General features: G+C 55.7%; 1 protein-coding gene across 2 annotated transcripts in view; it reads right to left on the reverse strand.

The window, feature by feature from the left end:
* Positions 1–735: 735 nt before the first annotated feature.
* The window catches only part of BICDL1 (BICD family like cargo adaptor 1), a 337,524-nt gene continuing 317,615 nt past the window's right edge, over positions 736–20,644 (reverse strand). Inside the window, exon 10 of one of the 2 annotated variants that reach the window (XM_085633220.1) lies at positions 736–3,471. In XM_085633220.1, coding sequence (XP_085489346.1) covers positions 3,265–3,471 — 207 coding nt within the window. In that variant the 3' untranslated portion in view covers positions 736–3,264. The remainder of the gene's footprint in view (positions 3,472–20,644) is intronic. The other variant, XR_014970393.1, reaches the window with a different exon arrangement.

Here is a 20,644-nt window from a genome sequence, read left to right on the forward strand (position 1 = left end):
TTGTTATTACACTGTGTTAAAGCCTGCAGACGGGTGTTATGTTTCATGGAATCTTACTAATTAATGTATTAGGCCAGGGGTTTGGCATGTTTACCCCCTTGGAAACCCCGTGGGTAGAAGATCAGCACGTTGTAATCCTTGTTAGTCTCTTTTAGGAGAGGCTGTAAATTGTTTGCTAACTGTAACTTTATTTGTAATTGTATGCATCATATTTCGCTTAGTGTGCGTTTAAGTACTTTTTAGGTCTGGCCTGACACATTTACCTACCTGCAAGGCTCTTGTAATCAAAACAATTCATAAATAAATCTGTCCATTCACAGATGGACTTTGGGTCAGCCCTCTTCAGTCATTCATCTATTTAAGCCCACTCCGGCTTATGAATACATTTAAGCCGTGATTGATGGAATGCAAGATGAAGGTTTGAAAGCATCAGCAGTATTCATTCTGGCAGATATAACTGGTGCAATCCGTGGTGTGATCTTGTGAGATGGGAGCAGTAGATGAGTTCCCATCACGGCAACGCTTAGCGATGGTACATATGTTTCATGATCGTGTTCACTTGATGTTGACTGCACCACCAACATTTGCATGCTTTTTAGACTCGAGTAGTGGGTCAAACCCAGTGATTGTGACCAATCCAATGGCATGTTGTGGGGCCCCAAAAGCTATGCACAGTTGTATTGTGATTGTGAAAGGAAGTTAAGGATGGAAGAACTTATCAGACATTAAACAAACTGTGTTTCATAGAAATAATTGTTTTATTCCTAAAAGAAAACTATTTACAAAAAATGCCTTGGAACTGTGGTTTTTACGAAAAATATGCTTCTCTCTCTCCATATAGAATATGTATATATTATAAAAACATACAGTCATTTACAGTGTAACATCTACATACAAAAGTGTCAGCACGATGGCGATACATGGAGGATCCTGTGTAGACATTCTTTATGGTGAGACCATCGCGTACTAGTCCCTGCTGTGTGCTCTTAAAGGAAGACCGGTTCAGGAAGCTCCTCTCTGGGCTTTGGGTGGCACAGAAACCCCAGGTTCTGTGTAGCAGCACTCCGCATAACCCTTACATTGCAAGCGCCGGGCATGGCTTAGCGTTAAGTGTGAATTATGACCTTTGAGAACAATGAACTGGAAATTCACACAACCTGGGTTTGATTCTTCGAGTGTGGATATTGTCTATTCTTGCAATGCAAGCTCTTGTCGCTGGTACTGAAGGCTGGATCTGCTGTTGTAGGGGATGTGTGATACCTAGTATAGAGGGATGTCTGAAACCAAGCATGGTAGAAAGGCAAAACCATACATTCATCTCTGCAGTTACAAGATTTTGTTTCTGTTTTGTTTAATGCTGACCTGCATGTGCTGAGATGGTTGTCATACAATGTCAAGCCCCAATTCAATTGGATCTGTCTATGCTACAGCTGGCCATTTTGCTCTCCAGTGAATCACTTTGGTTATGTCTGGGCTTTTTGTTTCTCTATGGCCCATGTTACTCTCAGCTGCATCTCTTCTCTATGACATTTCTAATTCCAACAGGACATCTTTCTGGTTCCACATGGGCATTTTGCCTCTCTGTGGCCCTTCTGTTATGTATTTGCCTTCCTTGCCCAAATCTGGTTCTGCTCCTCATCCTCTGTGGGGCTTCTGTTTCTCTATGAGCGGCCTGCTTCACTTTTAGCCTCCTTCTTTTTCATGCCACTTTTAGTTCTCAATGGGGCTTCTGCTTCATCTTAGACCCACTGATTGTCTATGGTTTTTCCACTAGGATATGGATCTTCTAGTTCTCTAATTACTTCACGTGGCCCTTCATCTTTGCACCTCATGCTTGTAGAATGACCTTGTAATTCCTCCTCACCATGAAGTCCCTGCTTCTTGGTGTACTTTCATTCGTATGGATCAATTCTTCATTGATCTTCTATGGCTCTTCTGCTTCTCTGCCTGTTAACTTTCTTCTCCATGTCCCCTCTGGTTCTTTAGGATCTTCTCCACTTCACTTCTCTGTGGGCCTTCATCTTCCCTATGGGCATCTTGTTGTTTTATGTTCCTCCTGAGTCATCTGCTTCACTATGTGCTTTCTGCTTCTTTACAGGATCCCTGAATCTCTATGGACCGTCTAACTCCCTATTTGTCTTTGGCATCTCTTACCACAGGCTACTTCTCTGTTGGCTATTGCTCACTATTTGTTGCCAGCTTTCCCATGGAACTTCTGCCAATCCATGGGCATTTTGCTTCTTCATAGGATGTCTGCTTCCTTATGGACCTCCTACTACTATATAGACTTTCTGTTTATCTACTGACCTTGTGTTTCTTCATACTCTGTTTCTCTGTTGACTTTTTGCTTCTCTTTTTGCCCTTTCGTTTCTCTAATAAGTTTCTACTTCTCTCTTAGTCTTCCTTTTCTCTAAAGGCCCCCTGCGTCTCCATTGGCTTTCTGCTTCTCTATGGTACTTCTGTTGCACTGTTGACTTTCTGAAACTCTATGGCCTTTCACACTATGTGCTTCCTGCTTATCCACAAGATGAGTGCTTTTCTATTGGCTTTCTCTTTCTCTATTGGCTTTCTGTTTAGGCTTTCAACTCTTCAGTTGGCTTTCTACTCCTCTGTGGACTTTCTGCTTCTTTATGGGTCTTCTGAATCTCTACGGCCCTCATGCAGGTTGTCCTACATCCTTTCTTACTTGTCCCTCCTAGGGAAATGCTGCCTCGCTATCAAACACATCTCATTGGAAGCACAGTATTGCTCTCCTGGCTCCTTGGGCTCCTAATATATCTCTTTCTGTGTTCTTTAATATACTCTCTCTGTAGTGTTTACTTTAGAGATGAACTGAGTACTGTTGCTCATGTCTTTCTGTACCTGATATGTGGTTTTATGTTGCATTCATACTATTGCATGTCCCTCTACAACCCATTCTCACACATGCATCTGAAAGGCTGTCTTTTAAGACTGTTAGCCAACTGGAGTTGACTGTGCCACCCAATAACTGACCAGACACCCCTTGAAGCACTTTAAACTTCAAGGGTAAGGAATAACATTCAGGCACTCCTCAGTAACACAGCACAAAGTTGCAAATCTCCAACTTGTGTAAACAACGCTCTATGCAAAACATTCCGAATTGGCACCTTCGCAGTTGCAGGCGGTCACCTTTTAAGTTGCATTTCTCCTGGAAAAACAGACAAAGTGCAATTTCTTTGGGGTCATGTCTCTTGAAGAGAAACACAGTCCAACCTAGTGATAAATATTTTCTTGTATAAAAGTCTAATTCTTCTTGAAAAATGTGAAGCGGCGTTTCCCCTCTGCCCCGGTGGGCTCGTCCCCCTGCTGCTCGGGGTGGGTCCTGCAGATGGCTCTGCTGCCTCTGCTCCCATTGGCGAGATGGCTGCCTGAGAAGGAGTAGGCAGTCTGATTCCATTCGTCCTGATGTTTGTCCATCAGCTGCTGGTTGATGACCCTGTGCATATCATCCTATGAACCAAAGGAGAGAATCCCAAAAATGAGAAATCAGGCAGGTTAAACTGAACAGCGCAGCTATATTGACTGTATTACTGCTGAATACATGGATCAGCTCAGGTGAGGTCTGATACGCAGCTCCAAGCCCCACTTTTGAGAACGAGGCCCTGTGGACGAGGTCGCAAGCCCATAACACAAGATCCTGCTGAGGTATTGTCCTGTTTAGTATTAATGCACTTGTTCGTAAATTGCGACTCATTCTGATTGGAAGCCATCACAGAAATGGTGGCCTGCAAGTGATAACCGACCACCGTGTATGTGATCACTTTTCAATAAAGTAAACATTTTTTTAATGCTGTCTGCTTTCCTTAAAGGAAACAAGGCTACATTTCAAACTAAAAGTTGACTTTCTTTATTTTTTATTAAAAGTTTGCTTTATAGTTAGCAGTGGTCCAGAACCACTTCCTGCTTTACAACACACTTTTGTTTGCATTCACAAAGGGCAAGGGGTCCCAAAGTAACACCTTCCCTTTGACTTGCCACCCTAACTCAAAAGGTTTATGTATGAATATTTCACACATTGCAGCAGGTAACCTTGCTGCGCTGTGTGAAAAGGAGAGGGCATGAATACACCATATCTATCAAGATATAATGCATTCCTGGCCCCTGCCTGCGCTGGTGCACAAACAGCTGCCTAGCACCAACACAGACACCCTTGCGCCATGGTGCAAGGCTGCCTGCGCTGTGAGCAGGATTGTTTATGTGTGGGAAGGGGAACCTTCCTGCACAAAAACAATCCTCTAAGAAGTTTTCCTCTTTCTGCATGTGCTGCAGAATGCAGCACATGTAGAAAGAGGAGAAACGAAGGAAAAGAGATATTTCTCCTCATTACAACTCCCCAGGGAAGGCGTAGCCTTCTGACGCATTCCCAGGTCTACCAGTATTGCTAAATCTGTGGATGCTTCAGATTCTATGGGTGGATGTGTGCGTACACCCACGCTCCACCCATGGAACGCCTCTCTGGGACTTCCGCTACCTTGCATTACCCCAGATATAGCAAGCCACTCAGAGCCGCGCAAGATGGCCTTGCGTGGCTTGGTAAATCTCAATATAGGTTCTGCATGGCTCTGCACCCCCTTGTGTGGCACAAGGGTGACACAAAACCCTTGATAAATATGCCCATTAGTGTTTTACAACTGGATTTCGGTCTCAAAACATTGGTACATCTCATACCGAATCACTATGTGGATGGAGTGCCTACAACACGCTCCTTCCAAATCGCGATTTGGGGCCTCATTTCCAACAACAGCATGGGAACACCCATGTGCCACCCATGATATGCCCCTTGACGTGAAGCTAGCTCTACTTTGCATTACTTTAACGCTACTTTTCAGCACAAATACATTTTTGCCCTGGAAAGTAAATGCCAAATAAACATTTTGCAGTGGTTTGCGTTACATCTGTGATGGAAACCTGGTGCAAAATATTAGTAAATCTGCCCTCAAGCGTACTGCCTCCAATAGTCGATGGTGGTTACTGTCTACCCTCAACAAGTGAACACTTTGCGGTAGCTGCTAATCCGCTACAGGGCACACAGACTTTTCCTGCAACTGGAGTGAGGAGAAAAGTCTGATTAGTATTTCACAAACATAGGGGCATATCAGCAAGGCGAGGCGATAGAATTATCGCCGCTTTCGGCCGAAAAGCGGCGATAATTTTATCGCCTAATTAGCAAGCTCACGCTAACGCGTGAAAACTTGCCTTAGCGTAGGAATTCCTAACGCCCAGCTTTGCATCTCTAATGAGATGCAAAGTGGGTGTTACTGACATGACATGACAGGAGAAATGTCGCTAAGCGACATTTCTCCTATCATCAAGCCCCACGCTATGAAGCATAGCGGCAAGAAAAGTAGCGATAACCCCTGTTATCGCTACTTTTCTCACGCCTGCTTCAGGACTGACTTAGCCATGATATCCTATGGAAGGTGGATATCATGGCTAAGTTTGTGAGTCCCTATCATCAAGCTAACGCCACATTGCGTGAGATTATCGCTGAGTTTCCAGCGATAATCTCACGTTAGGCAGTTAGCGTGAGGATTTTTATCGCTGAGGAGATAAGCGTTGCTAATAGCACGCTATCTCAGCGATAAAAATCCACGCTAGCCAGCGATAATTATCCTAGCGCTAAGTGCGCTTAGCGATAATTATTGCCGGTTGTTGCTGATATGCCCCATAAGTTGTTTACCTGTTACCAGAAATGGGGAATTAGCTCCGATTTACAGATGTGATAGGTTTATTAAAAAATAGCAGTGAACGACCCTCAGCCTTTCCCAGCAAGCTTTAACTTTCCCCATTGCATTCTATCTCCCAGTTAACATAGCAAGACCGACATATGACAAATGAACCTTCTATATCACTCAGAATGCCACACTGTGCTATACAAAAGTGAATCACTGGGCAAATCGGGTCTGCTTCGGCACCCATGGAGAGAAGATCGACGGTCTCCCTGTGGCAACCAAAACCACTACAAAATTGGCTGCCCTTCCAATCAGGCATAATCTGTGATGGGTAGGTCGGTGGTGGAAGAGCCTGGGCCTCGGACCGTGCCACTTTCAATTGTTGGTCAGCAGCCGATCAATGTGCTGTAAACACAGAGGCCCAATTGCCATGAAGGTCTATGCTAACCTATACCGGTCTGCGATCCAGCGTGGGCAGGCAGCAGTTTGTTGTCATTTTCGAAAATGGAGTCCACCCTTGCCTATAGCCCATCTGTAGAGGAGACTTTGGCGCTTTTACAAATTGAACATTGATTCTTGAGCACACTTTAAAAAAATTGGTGCATTCCTCTCTATTAGCATTTCAGCCTCTCCTTTTTTTAGCAGTAATTTTGTATCTTAAGGCCCACCATAGCTTCAACTACTGTGCATATCCCGCCATGTAGTGGTTTAAGTCACAGAGGCAAATTTAGCAAGACTTTGATCTTTAGCAAAGTCCCACAAAGCAGCGCAAAGTCTTGCTTAATGCAGCACACATAGAAGTTGCAAAACTGCATTATAAAACAAGCTTTGGCATAGCCAACAGGTCTCGCCTTTGGGACCTTATAAGTGTTTAGTTATCCAGCACAATATCCTTGGTGCAACAACATCAACTGTTGCATGACTAAACACTTATAAGGTCCCAAAGGCGAGACCTATTGGCTATGCCAATGCTTGTTTGTACAGGGTGTCACCAGTTCGTTCCCCTGCCCCTCACCTATTCAGACTTCTGACGATAAGGACAGAAAAGAAAACAAGCATTTGCAATGCAATAGGTCTCGCATTTATAAGAGTTTGAGCTATTGGCATTGTAAAATTACAATGCCTTTTATTTATGTTTTGGTTTTAAAACAAATAAAAGGCATTGTCATTTACAATGTCAGTAGCATAAACTTGTATAAAAGCAGTGTGAGGAATGCAGCAGTGTGCGGCGTGCAGCAGTGTGCAGCGTGCAGCAGTGTGCGGCGTGCAGCAGTGTGAGGTGTGCAGCAGTGTGCAGCAGTGTGTGTCGTGCAGCAGTGTGCGGCGTGCAGCAGTGTGTGGCATGCAGCAGTGTTTCGTGTAGCAGTGTGAGGCATGCAGCACTGTGTGGCGTGCAGCGGCGTGCAGCAGTGTGCGGCGTGCAGCAGTGTGCTGCGTGCAGCAGTGTCGTGCAGCATGCAGCAGTGAGTAATGCAGCAGTGTGCAGCAGTGTTTGGCGTGCAGCAGTGTGCGGCGTGCAGCAGTGTGCGCCGTGCAGCAGTGTGCGCCGTGTGCGGTGTGCAGCAGTGTGTGGCGTGCAGCAGTGTGTGGCGTACAGCAGTGTGCAGCATGCAGCCGTGTGCGGCGTGCAGCAGTGTGCGGCATGCAGCAGTGTGCGGCGTGCAGCAGTATGCTGCATGCAGCAGTGTGTGGCGTGCAGCAGTGTGTGGCGTGCAGCAGTGTGTGGCGTGCAGCGGCATACAGCAGTGTGTGGCGTGCAGCAGTGTGTGGCGTGCAGCAGTGTGTGGCGTGTACCAGTGTGCAGCAGTGTGCGGCGTGCAGCAGTGTGCGGCGTGCAGCAGTGTGCGGCGTGCAGCAGTGTGAGGCGTGCAGCAGTGTGCTGCGTGCAGCAGTGAGAGGCGTGCAGCAGTGTGAGGTGTGCAGCAGTGTGCGGCATGCAGCAGTGTGTGGCGTGCAGCAGTGTGCGGCGTGCAGCAGTGTGCGGCGTGCAGCAGTGTGTGGCGTGCAGCAGTGTTTCGTGTAGCAGTGTGAGGCATGCAGCACTGTGTGGCATGCAGCAGTGTGCGGTGTGCAGCAGTGTGCGGCATGCAGCAGTGTGTGGCATGCAGCAGTGTGCGGCGTGCAGCAGTGTTTCGTGTAGCACTGTGCGGCGTGCAGCAGTGTGTGGCGTGCAGCAGTGTGTGGCGTACAGCAGTGTGTGGCGTGCAGCAGTGTGCGGCATGCAGCAGTGTGCGGCGTGCAGCAGTGTGCGGCGTGCAGCAGTCTGCTGCATGCAGCAGTGTGTGGCGTGCAGCAGTGTGTGGCGTGCAGCGGCATACAGCAGTGTGTGGCGTGCAGCAGTGTGTGGCGTGCAGCAGTGTGTGGCGTGTAGCAGTGTGCAGCAGTGTGCGGTGTGCAGCAGTGTGCGGCGTGCAGCAGTGTGAGGCGTGCAGCAGTGTGAGGCGTGCAGCAGTGTGCGGCGTGCAGTAGTGTGTGGCGTGCAGCAGTGTGTGGCATGCAGCAGTGTGCGGCATGCAGCAGTGTGTGGCGTGCAGCAGTGTGTGGCGTGCAGCAATGTTTCGTGTAGCAGTGTGTGGCGTGCAGCACTGTGTAGCGTGCAGCAGTGTGCGGCGTGCAGCAGTGTGCTGCGTGCAGCAGTGTCGTGCAGCATACAGCAGTGAGTAATGCAGCAGTGTGCAGCAGTGTTTGGGATGCAGCAGTGTGCGGCATGCAGCAGTGTGTGCCGTGCAGCAGTGTGTGGCGTGCAGCAGTGTTTCGTGTAGCATTGTGCGGCGTGCAGCATTGTGTGGCATGCAGCAGTGTGTGGCGTGCAGCAGTGTGTGGCGTGCAGCAGTGTTTCGTATAGCAGTGTGCGGCGTGCAGCAGTGTGCGGCGTGCAGCAGTGTGTGGCGTGCAGCAGTATGCTGCATGCAGCAGTGTGTGGCGTGCAGCAGTGTGTGGCGTGCAGCGGCATACAGCAGTGTGTGGCGTGCAGCAGTGTGTGGCGTGCAGCAGTGTGTGGCGTGTACCAGTGTGCAGCAGTGTGCGGCGTGCAGCAGTGTGCGGCGTGCAGCAGTGTGCGGCATGCAGCAGTGTGAGGCGTGCAGCAGTGTTAGAAAAGGTAGACGGACCGGGAGGGTCGGCCGGGGTCAGGAGGAGAGGTCTCCGGGGAGAGCCGTCTCCAGCGATCGTACAGACAAGTAACTTCCCCCCCACAGACAGATATCACACACGGATAAGGTTCAGCGTTCTTTATAAGCACTTATTTAAGGTACGGTTGAATGGTACAAGGAGGTCTGGACTCAGGGGTCCCCTCGATTAGAGTCTCGCAAGGTAGGGAAGGGGGTAGCGGGGCAGTCTATTTACCAATCAGGTAGTTCTGATGAGATGATGATGAGCTCACAATCCTCGGGCTTGGTGGTTAGGTGGTACGGGCCGCGGCAGCGCCAGCAGGTCCCGGTGTGGATGGTCGATACAACGGGCCGCGGCAGCGCCAGCAGGTCCCCGGAAGATATACGGTCCGCGGCAGCGCCAGCAGGTCCCGGTGAGGATGGTCGTTACAACGGGCCGTGGCAGCGCCAGCAGGTCCCCGGAAGATATACGGTCCGCGGCAGCGCCAGCAGGTCCCGGTGAGGATGGTCGTTACAACGGGCCGCGGCAGCGCCAGCAGGTCCCAGGAAGATGACTGTTGCAGAAGGCCGCGGCAGCGCCAGCAGGCAGGACGATGGTTCACAAGAGCGGGCTACGGCAGCGCCAGTAGACCGCCAAGGTTGAGTTCACTCGGTGTCTCTCGACTCCAGGATACAACTGCCTTCCTGCTCCGGAGCTGCCTCAGTTATAGGGCTGGTGCCCTTTGATGTCCGGACCCTCGCACTTGGAGGTCGGAGGGTCCGGGATGAAGGTGTCCAGACACCCAGCAGGGGGTGGAGCCAGTGCCTGGGGGAGCTGGGGGCGATCGGCACCTGGCGGGGGAGAGCCCTTGACAGTTCGTTCTCCCATTGACTTGCCAAGTGGTCCGCCCACCTCCTGGGTGGATGGTGGTGCCGGGATGTCGGGGCCGGCCAGGCCCGGGGTTAGGGTCGAGGGGAGGCCATGCGGCCGCGTGGTGCAGGGCCCCAGATGGCGGCTTGACCCGGCCGGGGAAGCCGGTGGGGCTGGACCCCGTGATGAGTAGGGGTCCGAGGGCAGAGGGTCCGTCGGGAGACGGAGTACAGGTGCTTGTCGTGGGGATATGCCAGGTGGGCCGGAGTTCGGGCCCTGTCGAGCGGGGAGGGAGCAAGCCGTCTGTGAGGCCTGTCCAACATGCGTCCCCCCCAGCTGAAGGCGGGGAGAGTCACCCATCTCCTTGGGGACTCTCTTCGTCGAGGCGGAAAAAGCGGGACAGGCCATCCGCGTTGGCGTGGTCTTGGCCTGGTCGGTGCTCCACGGTGAAGTCCATTCCCTGCAGGGAAATGGACCAGCGCAAGAGTTTTGGGTTTTCCCCCCGCATCTGCATCAGCCATTGCAGGGGTCGATGGTCGGTTTGTACCCGGAAGTGGGTACCTGAAGAGATAGGGTCGGAGCTTTTTGAGGGCCCACACTACTGCAAATGCCTCCCTCTCGATGGTGCTCCAACGCTGTTCTCGGGCCAGGAGACGTCGACTGATGAAGGCCACCGGCTGGTCATGACCTTCGGGGTTCAACTGAGAGAGGACGGCTCCGATGCCGTGGTCGGAGGCGTCGGTCTGCACCACAAATTCCCGACTGTAATCGGGGGCCTGGAGCACCGGGGCGGTGCACAGGGCGGCCTTCAGCTCCTCGAAGGCCGCTTGACAATCAGGAGTCCAGTTGACCCGCTTCGGTTGGTTCTTGGATGTGAGACCCGTGAGGGGCCCCACGATGCTGCCGTAGTCCTTCACGAACCGCCGGTAGTAGCCGGTGAGCCCCAGGAAGGCTCGGACTTCGGTCTGGGTGACGGGGGGCTGCCAGGACTGGATGGCAGCAATCTTAAGTTGTAGTGGGGCCACCAGCCCGCTCCCCACTTGGTGCCCAAGGTAGGTCACAGACCCTTGGCCAATCTGGCACTTGCCGGCCTTAATGGTGAGGCCGGCCCGCTGGAGGGCGTGTAGGACCTCCTGGAGGTGACGGAGGTGGTCGGACCAGTGGCGGCTGTATACAGCGATATCGTCCAGGTAGGCAGCGCTGAATTCTTCAAGTCCCGCCAAGACCTGGTTCACAAGGCGTTGGAACGTGGCGGGGGCATTCTTCATGCCAAAGGGCATGACCTTAAATTGATAGTGGCCATCGGGGGTAGAGAAGGCTGACCGTTCCTGAGCCCTGGGTGTGAGGCCGATCTGCCAGTAGCCCGCCGTTAGGTCGAAGATACTAAGGTAGCGGGCGGCACCCAGCCGGTCGATCAGCTCGTCTGCTCGGGGGATGGGATGAGCGTCGGTCCGGGTGACAGCGTTCAAGCCCCGGTAGTCGACGCAGAATCTCAGTTCAGGGGCGGAGCCGGGGGCAGCGGCCTTGGGAACTAATACGACCGGACTGGCCCAGGGACTGTCCGAGGGCTCGATGACCCCGATCGTGAGCATCTTGGCCACTTCCTCCTGTATGCAGGCCCGTACCCGATCTGGTACGCGGTAGGCCCGGTGCCGGACAGGGGGACTGTCCCCGGTGTCTACGTCGTGCAGACACCAGGGGGTGACCCCGGGGGTGAGGGAGAACAGGGCAGCGAACTGTAGCAGGAGGTCCCGGCAGTCCTGGCGTTGCTCCGAAGTAAGGGCGTCAGAGAGCCGGACCCCGTCCACGGAGCCGTCCTTCTCCTGAGTCTTCAGGAGATCCGGGAGGGGCTCGGAGTCTTCTTCCGTGCCACTGTCTGTAGCCATCAAGAGGCTTAGTTCGGATCGCACAAAGTGTGGTTTGAGCCGGTTGGTGTGGAGGACCCGAAGGGGGTTCCGGGAAGACCCCATGTCGATGAGGTAAGTGACGGGGCTTTTGCGCTCGACCACTTTGAAGGGCCCCGTCCACTTATCCTGCAAGGCACATGGTTCGGTGGGGGACATCACCCATACTTGCTGCCCAGGCTCGAATTCAACGGAGGAGGCATTGTGATCATACCACCTCTTCATGTCCTCCTGGCTGGCCTCGAGGTTCGCCTTGGCCATCTCCCTGAAGCGCCGGGTCTGGTTTCGTAAGGCCAGGATGTATTTGAAGACGTCTGGAGGGGTCGTGAGGGGGGCCATCTCCCAACCTTCCTTGACTAGGCTGAGGGGCCCTCGCACAGGGTGCCCGTAGAGGAGTTCAAAGGGGCTAAAACCGAGGGACTTCTGGGGAACTTCTCGGTAGGCGAAGAGGAGGCACGGGAGCAGTACATCCCACTGGCGACGGAGAGGCTCTTCCAATCCCCCAATCATCCCTTTGAGAGTGCGGTTAAAACGCTCCACTAGTCCGTTCCCTTGGGGGTGATAGGGGGTCGTGAATCTGTAGGTGACCCCGCATTGTTGCCAGAGGGACTTCATGTATTTGGATATGAAATTCGTACCTCGGTCGCTGACGACTTCTCGGGGGAAGCCTACCCGGGAGAAGATCCCCATCAGGGCCCGGCCAACCACCGGAGCGGTCACTGTCCGTAGGGGCACCGCCTCGGGGTAGCGGGTGGCATGGTCCACTAGTACCAAGATGAACCTGTGTCCTTGCGCCGTGCGGGGGTCCAGAGGTCCCACAATGTCTATCCCCACCCTCTTGAACGGGGTGGTGACCACAGGGAAGGGTTGCAGAGGGGCTTTCAGCTTCCGACCACTCTTCCCGCTGGCTTGGCACGTGGGGCAAGATCGGCAGTGGTTCAGGACGTCATTCCTCATTTTCGGCCAGAAAAAGTGGGTCACCAGGCGACTGTACGTTTTGTCCTGGCCCAGGTGTCCAGCCAGGGGGACGTCGTGGGCCAGGTTGAGCAGAAAGTCTCGGAAGCGGAGCGGTACCACCAGAACTCGACCGGCCCCCAGCTCGGTGATTCTTTGCTCGCGGTAGAGCAGGTCGTTATCCCAGTAGACCCAGTGGGTTCCGGTGGTGTCCCCGGCGTTTTGGGTGCTGGCTTGTTGGCGGAGTCCCTCGAGGGAGGGACAGGTCTTTTGTTCCTGGCGGAACTGTTCTTGGGTGGGCCCCCCTTCTTGCCGCCACTGAGCCAGATCCGGAAGGTCCTGGTGTTGCGCGTCTTCTTCGGTAGTCGGGTCCGGGAGGTCGGACTCGCCGTTGTCCTCTACGGGGGCAACCGGGGGCGGAGGTGCTGGCCATTCGGTTTCTTCTGATCGGGGGGCGGCACGGGCGGCCATGGATCGGGTGGTTACGCAGGTCCAGTCCGGGAGGCCCAGCATCCCCAAGTGCTCTCTTCTCTCGACGGTGGCCCACGGGGAACTCTCGAGGTCATTCCCCAGGAGGCAGTCCACGGGGGCATCGTCCCGGACCGTCACCTTCAGTAGGCCGGAGACCCCTCCCCATTCAAACGGGACGCAGGCCATCTTACACATGCTCTCAGAGTTATCCGCCGAGCGGACGGGGCAGAGAATGTTCGGCAGGATCTGCTCGGGCTTTACCAGGTGACAGCGGACGGCTGTCACGCTGGCGCCGGTGTCACGCAAGGCCTCGGCTCTCTGTCCATTAATGGTCACCCACTGACCGTATTTTCTGGTGTTGGCGGGTAGGGGAGCCCGCGGAACCATGTCTCTTCCCCCTAAGCATGCCAGGACCATGGCGGCCGGTTCCCACCCTTGCTGGGCCGGCTCATACTCTTCGGGTCCCTCCGATGATTGCTCTTCCCCGAGGGCAGCGGCAGCTACCTGGCGGGGCTTGGGTGTTTGGTTCTGCGGGCAGCTCGGGTCATTGGCGTAGTGGCCGACTCGCTGGCATCGGTGGCACGTGACGTTGGCCCGGAACCCAGGACGCAACGGGGGGTTGCTCCGGCCGGCCGGAGGCGGGGTGCTGGCCACGGGGGTTGCCGGCAAGGCGTCTCTCCCTCGCCCCTGGCCTCCTCCTCCACCCCGAGGACGGTGCTGGCTTTGGTTGCTTCGATTCTGCTCGTGTGGCCCTCTCCGGCCCACTCGGGTGCTTTCCCATCGGTCAGCTTCGGCGGCGAGCTGCCGGGGGTCAGTCAGCTTACTGTCGAGTAGGTGCTGCCTGAGCTCGACGAAACAGTTGTTTGACAGGTGCTCCCATACCATAAGGTTGAAGAGTTGTTCGTAGGTGGTGACCTGACTTCCCTTGATCCAACCCTCGAAGGCCCGGCTGAAATAGTTCACGTATTCTACCCAAGTTGTACCTGGGATCCGGGTGCAGTCTCGGAACCTCTGGCGGTACATCTCGGGCGTGAGGCCGTAGCGGGCGAGGAGGGCAGCCTTCATGTGGTCGTAGGACGACATTTGGTGATCGGGGAGCTGTAGTAGGGCATCGCGACCCTCGTTGATAAATCTCCCCCAAAGTCCGGCTCCCCAATCACTCCGGTCGATCCGGTGGGAGGTCATTGCGATCTCATAGGCTTTAAACCACTGTTGTATGTCGTCTTCTCGGACATACTCGCGGACCACATCCTTGGGGATGTGAACTTTTTTCTCAATTGGCCCCGGGGTGTGTGGTCGCTCAGGCACCCCCAGTTCCTTATTCTGTTTGCGCAGTTCTATTTCCGCCAGTCGGCGCTCGTGCTCGAGCGTTATTTTTTTCTCTTCCAGCTCTCTCTGTCTCTGCTTTTCTTCTCGTTCCTCTCGAAGCCGCATATGCTCGAGGTTGAGTTTCTGTTCAGCTAACTTGAGTTCCCCATCCATCTTGAGTCGTGCCATCTCTAATTCGTGTAATCTGACTCTGTCTCTTTCTCGTATCTCCTCCTGCGAGAGGCCCGTTCCCCGCTCCTCGGGAGCCGTGGCGTTCCCCTCTGGTGTGATGCTGTTTTGGTCTGGTGTGACGCTGCTTTGGTCGGAGGGTCCTGCGACCCCAGTTTCTGTCCATGACTCAAGAGCGCGCTTTAGATCATCCTTGGTACTCAGGCCGGTGGTAGCAATGCCAAGTTCTATGCAAAATTGTCTCAGTTCGCGGTGGTTGTATTCTTCTAATTTCTCCATTTGGAACTTCTCGGTGGAGCTGCTATCTTTGGTCGACATCGTGTTTTGTCGTGGGGTGAGCTACTCTCTGTACGATTACGCGTTGATTCGGATCGCGCCGCTGGCCACCAATGTTAGAAAAGGTAGACGGACCGGGAGGGTCGGCCGGGGTCAGGAGGAGAGGTCTCCGGGGAGAGCCGTCTCCAGCGATCGTACAGACAAGTAACTTCCCCCCCACAGACAGATATCACACACGGATAAGGTTCAGCGTTCTTTATAAGCACTTATTTAAGGTACGGTTGAATGGTACAAGGAGGTCTGGACTCAGGGGTCCCCTCGATTAGAGTCTCGCAAGGTAGGGAAGGGGGTAGCGGGGCAGTCTATTTACCAATCAGGTAGTTCTGATGAGATGATGATGAGCTCACAATCCTCGGGCTTGGTGGTTAGGTGGTACGGGCCGCGGCAGCGCCAGCAGGTCCCGGTGTGGATGGTCGATACAACGGGCCGCCGCAGCGCCAGCAGGTCCCCGGAAGATATACGGTCCGCGGCAGCGCCAGCAGGTCCCGGTGAGGATGGTCGTTACAACGGGCCGCGGCAGCGCCAGCAGGTCCCCGGAAGATATACGGTCCGCGGCAGCGCCAGCAGGTCCCGGTGAGGATGGTCGTTACAACGGGCCGCGGCAGCGCCAGCAGGTCCCAGGAAGATGACTGTTGCAGAAGGCCGCGGCAGCGCCAGCAGGCAGGACGATGGTTCACAAGAGCGGGCTACGGCAGCGCCAGTAGACCGCCAAGGTTGAGTTCACTCGGTGTCTCTCGACTCCAGGATACAACTGCCTTCCTGCTCCGGAGCTGCCTCAGTTATAGGGCTGGTGCCCTTTGATGTCCGGACCCTCGCACTTGGAGGTCGGAGGGTCCGGGATGAAGGTGTCCAGACACCCAGCAGGGGGTGGAGCCAGTGCCTGGGGGAGCTGGGGGCGATCGGCACCTGGCGGGGGAGAGCCCTTGACAGTTCGTTCTCCCATTGACTTGCCAAGTGGTCCGCCCACCTCCTGGGTGGATGGTGGTGCCGGGATGTCGGGGCCGGCCAGGCCCGGGGTTAGGGTCGAGGGGAGGCCATGCGGCCGCGTGGTGCAGGGCCCCAGATGGCGGCTTGACCCGGCCGGGGAAGCCGGTGGGGCTGGACCCCGTGATGAGTAGGGGTCCGAGGGCAGAGGGTCCGTCGGGAGACGGAGTACAGGTGCTTGTCGTGGGGATATGCCAGGTGGGCCGGAGTTCGGGCCCTGTCGAGCGGGGAGGGAGCAAGCCGTCTGTGAGGCCTGTCCAACAAGCAGTGTGCTGCGTGCAGCAGTGAGAGGCGTGCAGCAGTGTGAGGTGTGCAGCAGTGTGCGGCATGCAGCAGTGTGTGGCGTGCAGCAGTGTGTGGCGTGCAGCACTGTGCGGCGTGCAGCAGTGTGTGGCGTGCAGCAGTGTGTGGCGTGCAGCAGTGTTTCGTGTAGCAGTGTGAGGCATGCAGCACTGTGTGGCATGCAGCGGCGTGCAGCAGTGTGCGGTGTGCAGCAGTGTGCGGCATGCAACAGTGTGTGGCATGCAGCAGTGTGCGGCGTGCAGCAGTGTTTCGTGTAGCACTGTGCGGCGTGCAGCAGTGTGTGGCGTGCAGCAGTGTGTGGCGTACAGCAGTGTGTGGCGTGCAGCAGTGTGCGGCATGCAGCAGTGTGCGGCGTGCAGCAGTGTGCGGCGTGCAGCAGTCTGCTGCATGCAGCAGTGTGTGGCGTGCAGCAGTGTGTGGCGTGCAGCGGCATACAGCAGTGTGTGGTGTGCAGCAGTGTGTGGCGTGCAGCAGTGTGTGGCGTGTAGCAGTGTGCAGCAGTGTGCGGCGTGCAGCAGTGTGCGGCGTGCAGCAGTGTGAGGCGTGCAGCAGTGTGAGGCGTGCAGCAGTGTGCGGCGTGCAGTAGTGTGTGGCATGCAGCAGTGTGCGGCATGCAGCAGTGTGCGGCATGCAGCAGTGTGTGGCGTGCAGCAGTGTTGGCGTGCAGCAGTGTTTCGTGTAGCAGTGTGTGGCGTGCAGCACTGTGTGGCGTGCAACAGCGTGCAGCAGTGTGCTGCGTGCAGCAGTGTCGTGCAGCATACAGCAGTGAGTAATGCAGCAGTGTGCAGCAGTGTTTGGCATGCAGCAGTGTGCGGCATGCAGCAGTGTGTGCCGTGCAGCAGTGTGTGGCGTGCAGCAGTGTTTCGTGTAGCATTGTGTGGCGTGCAGCATTGTGTGGCATGCAGCAGTGTGTGGCGTGCAGCAGTGTGTGGCGTGCAGCAGTGTTTCGTGTAGCAGTGTGTGGCGTGCAGCAGTGTGTGGCGTGCAGCAGTGTGTGGCATGCAGCGGCATGCAGCAGTGTGTGGCATGCAGCAGTGTGTGGCATGCAGCAGTGTGTGGCGTGCAGCAGTGTGCGGGGTGCAGCAGTGTGCGGCGTGCAGCAGTGTGAGGCGTGCAGCAGTGTGAGGCGTGCAGCAGTGTGTGGCGTGCAGCAGTGTGTGGCATGCAGCAGTGTGAGGCGTGCAGCAGTGTGAGGCATGCAGCAGTGTGAGGCGTGCAGCAGTGTTTCGTGTAGCAGTGTGAGGCGTGCAGCAGTGTGTAATGCAGCAGTGTGTAATGCAGCAGTGTGCGCAGCAGTGTGTGGCGTGTGGTAGTGTGCGGCGTGCAGCAGTGTGCGGCGTGCAGCAGTGTGTGGTGTGTAGCAGTGTGCGGCGTGCAGCAGTGTGCGGCGTGCAGCAGTGTGTGGTGTGTAGCAGTGTGCGGCGTGCAGCAGTAGGCAGCGTGCAGCAGTGGGCGGCATGCAGCAGTGTGAGGTGTGCAGCAGTGTGCGGCGTGCAGCAGTGTGCGGCGTGCAGCAGTGTGCGGCGTGCAGCAGTGTGAGGTGTGCAGCAGTGTGTGGCGTGCAGCATTGTGTGGCGTGCAGCATTGTGTGGCATGCAGCAGTGTGTGGCGTGCAGCAGTGTGTGGCGTGCAGCAGTGTTTCGTGTAGCAGTGTGCGGCGTGCAGCAGTGTGTGGCGTGCAGCAGTGTGTGGCATGCAGCGGCATGCAGCAGTGTGTGGCGTGCAGCAGTGTGTGGCATGCAGCAGTGTGTGGCGTGCAGCAGTGTGCGGGGTGCAGCAGTGTGCGGCGTGCAGCAGTGTGAGGCGTGCAGCAGTGTGAGGCGTGCAGCAGTGTGTGGCATGCAGCAGTGTGTGGCATGCAGCAGTGTGAGGCGTGCAGCAGTGTGAGGCGTGCAGCAGTGTGAGGCATGCAGCAGTGTGAGGCGTGCAGCAGTGTTTCGTGTAGCAGTGTGAGGCGTGCAGCAGTGTGTAATGCAGCAGTGTGTAATGCAGCAGTGTGCGCAGCAGTGTGTGGCGTGTGGTAGTGTGCGGCGTGCAGCAGTGTGCGGCGTGCAGCAGTGTGTGGTGTGTAGCAGTGTGCGGCGTGCAGCAGTTTGCGGCGTGCAGCAGTGTGTGGTGTGTAGCAGTGTGCGGCGTGCAGCAGTGGGCGGCGTGCAGCAGTGGGCGGCATGCAGCAGTGTGAGGTGTGCAGCAGTGTGCGGCGTGCAGCAGTGTGCGGCGTGCAGCAGTGTGCGGCGTGCAGCAGTGTGAGGTGTGCAGCAGTGTGTGGCGTGCAGCAGTGTGTGGCGTGCAGCAGTGTGTGGCGTGCAGCAGTGTGCGGCATGCAGCAGTGTGTGGCGTGCAGCGGTGTTTCATGTAGCAGTGTGAGGCATGCAGCACTGTGTGGCGTGCAGCGGCGTGCAGCAGTGTGTGGCATGCAGCAGTGTTTCGTGTAGCAGTGTGCGGTGTGCAGCAGTGTGCGGCGTGCAGCAGTGTGTGGCGTGCAGCAGTGTGTGGCGTGCAGCAGTGTGTGGCATGCAGCGGCATGCAGCAGTGTGTGGCATGCAACAGTGTGTGGTGTGCAGCAGTGTGTGGCGTGTAGCAGTGTGTGGTGTGCAGCAGTGTGTGGCGTGCAGCAGTGTTTTTTGTAGCAGTGTGCGGCGTGCAGCAGTGTGCTGCGTGCAGCAGTGTGTGGAGTGCAGCAGTGTGTGGCGTGCAGCAGTGTGTGGCGTGCAGCGGCATGCAGCAGTGTGTGGTGTGCAGCAGTGTGTGGCGTGTAGCAGTGTGCGGCATGCAGCAGTGTGCGGCGTGCAGCAGTGTGAGGCGTGCAGCAGTGTGAGGCGTGCAGCAGTGTGTGGCATGCAGCAGTGTGTGGTGTGCAGCAGTGTGAGGTGTGCAGCAGTGTGAGGCGTGCAGCAGTGTTTCGTGTAGCAGTGTGAGGCGTGCAGCAGTGTGCGGCATGCAACAGTGTGTAATACAGCAGTGTGTAATGCAGCAGTGTGTAATGCAGCAGCGTGCGCAGCAGTGTGAGGCGTGTGGTAGTGTGTGGTGTGTAGCAGCGTGCGGCGTGCAGCAGTGTGCGGCATGCAGCAGTGTGCGGCGTGCAGCAGTGTGAGGTGTGCAGCAGTGTGAGGCATGCAGCAGTGTGTGGCGTGCAGCAGTGTGTGGCGTGCAGCAGTGTGCGGCGTGCAGCAGTGTGCGGCGTGCAGCAGTGTGTGGCGTGCAGCAGTGTGCAGCGTGCAGCAGTGTGTGGCGTGCAGCAGTGTTTCGTGTAGCAGTGTGAGGCATGCAGCACTGTGTGGTGTGCAGCGGCGTGCAGCAGTGTGCGGCGTGCAGCAGTGTGCGGCATGCAGCAGTGTGCGGCGTGCAGCAGTGTGCTGCGTGCAGGAGTGTCGTGCAGCATGCAGCAGTGAGTAATGCAGCATTGTGCAGCAGTGTTTGGCGTGCAGCAGTGTGCGGCGTGCAGCAGTGTGTGCTGTGGAGCAGTGTGTGGCGTGCAGCAGTGTTTCGTGTAGCATTGTGCGGCGTGCAGCAGTGTGTGGCGTGTAGCAGTGTGCGGCGTGCAGCATTGTGCTGCGTGCAGCAGTATGTGGCGTGCAGCAGTGTGTGTCGTGCAGCAGTGTGTGGCGTGCAACGGCATGCAGCAGTGTGTGGCATGCAGCAGTGTGTGGCATGCAGCAGTGTGCGGTATCTAGCAGTGTGCAGCGTGCAGCAGTGTGAGGCGTGCAGCAGTGTGAGGCGTGCAGCAGTGTGTGGCGTGCAGCAGTGTGTGGCATGCAACGGCATGCAGCAGTGTGTGGCATGCAGCAGTGTGTGGCGTGCAGCAGTGTGTGGCGTGCAGCAGTGTGTGGCATGCAGCAGTGTGCGGTATCTAGCAGTGTGCAGCGTGCAGCAGTGTGAGGCGTGCAGCAGTGTGAGGCGTGCAGCAGTGTGTGGCGTGCAGCAGTGTGTGGCATGCAACGGCATGCAGCAGTGTGTGGCATGCAGCAGTGTGTGGCGTGCAGCAGTGTGTGGCGTGTAGCAGTGTGCGGCGTGCAGCAGTGTGCGGCGTGCAACAGTGTGCGGCGTGCAGCAGTGTGCGGCATGCAGCAGTGTGAGGCGTGCAGCAGTGTGGCGTGCAGCAGTGTGTGGCGTGCAGCATTGTGAGGCGTGCAGCAGTGTTTCTTGTTTCTCAGCACTGCTTCAATACATTTGACGGGAAAGTACCAGCCCTTCTCTGGAGCAAACAGGTATTTTAAATCACAGGTATTTTAAATCGAGAGTACCTGCACGTCTGTATTTCCATTTAAGCACTGGAGTAAAGGAAGGCTGGAATGAAGTGGCAGGCAGATAAATAAGGGAGCGGCTGCACATACTATGGTGAAGGCTTGGTACACTGCGCGATTCTGAAGCATCACAAAATAGCAAGAGCATGATCATCTCTGAAAAGGCGCAGGGGAAGGACATGAGCGGTGGTGCCAAGAGCAACAGAGCAGACAACTGCACGCCGAGCTGTGACCCGCAGCAACCCGGGCAGGGAGTGACTATTAGCAATAGACTGCTGTAAAGTGAAAGCAAATTTGT

This window comes from Triturus cristatus, chromosome 11 (assembly GCF_964204655.1).
Source record: "Triturus cristatus chromosome 11, aTriCri1.1, whole genome shotgun sequence".
NCBI lineage: Eukaryota > Metazoa > Chordata > Amphibia > Caudata > Salamandridae > Triturus > Triturus cristatus.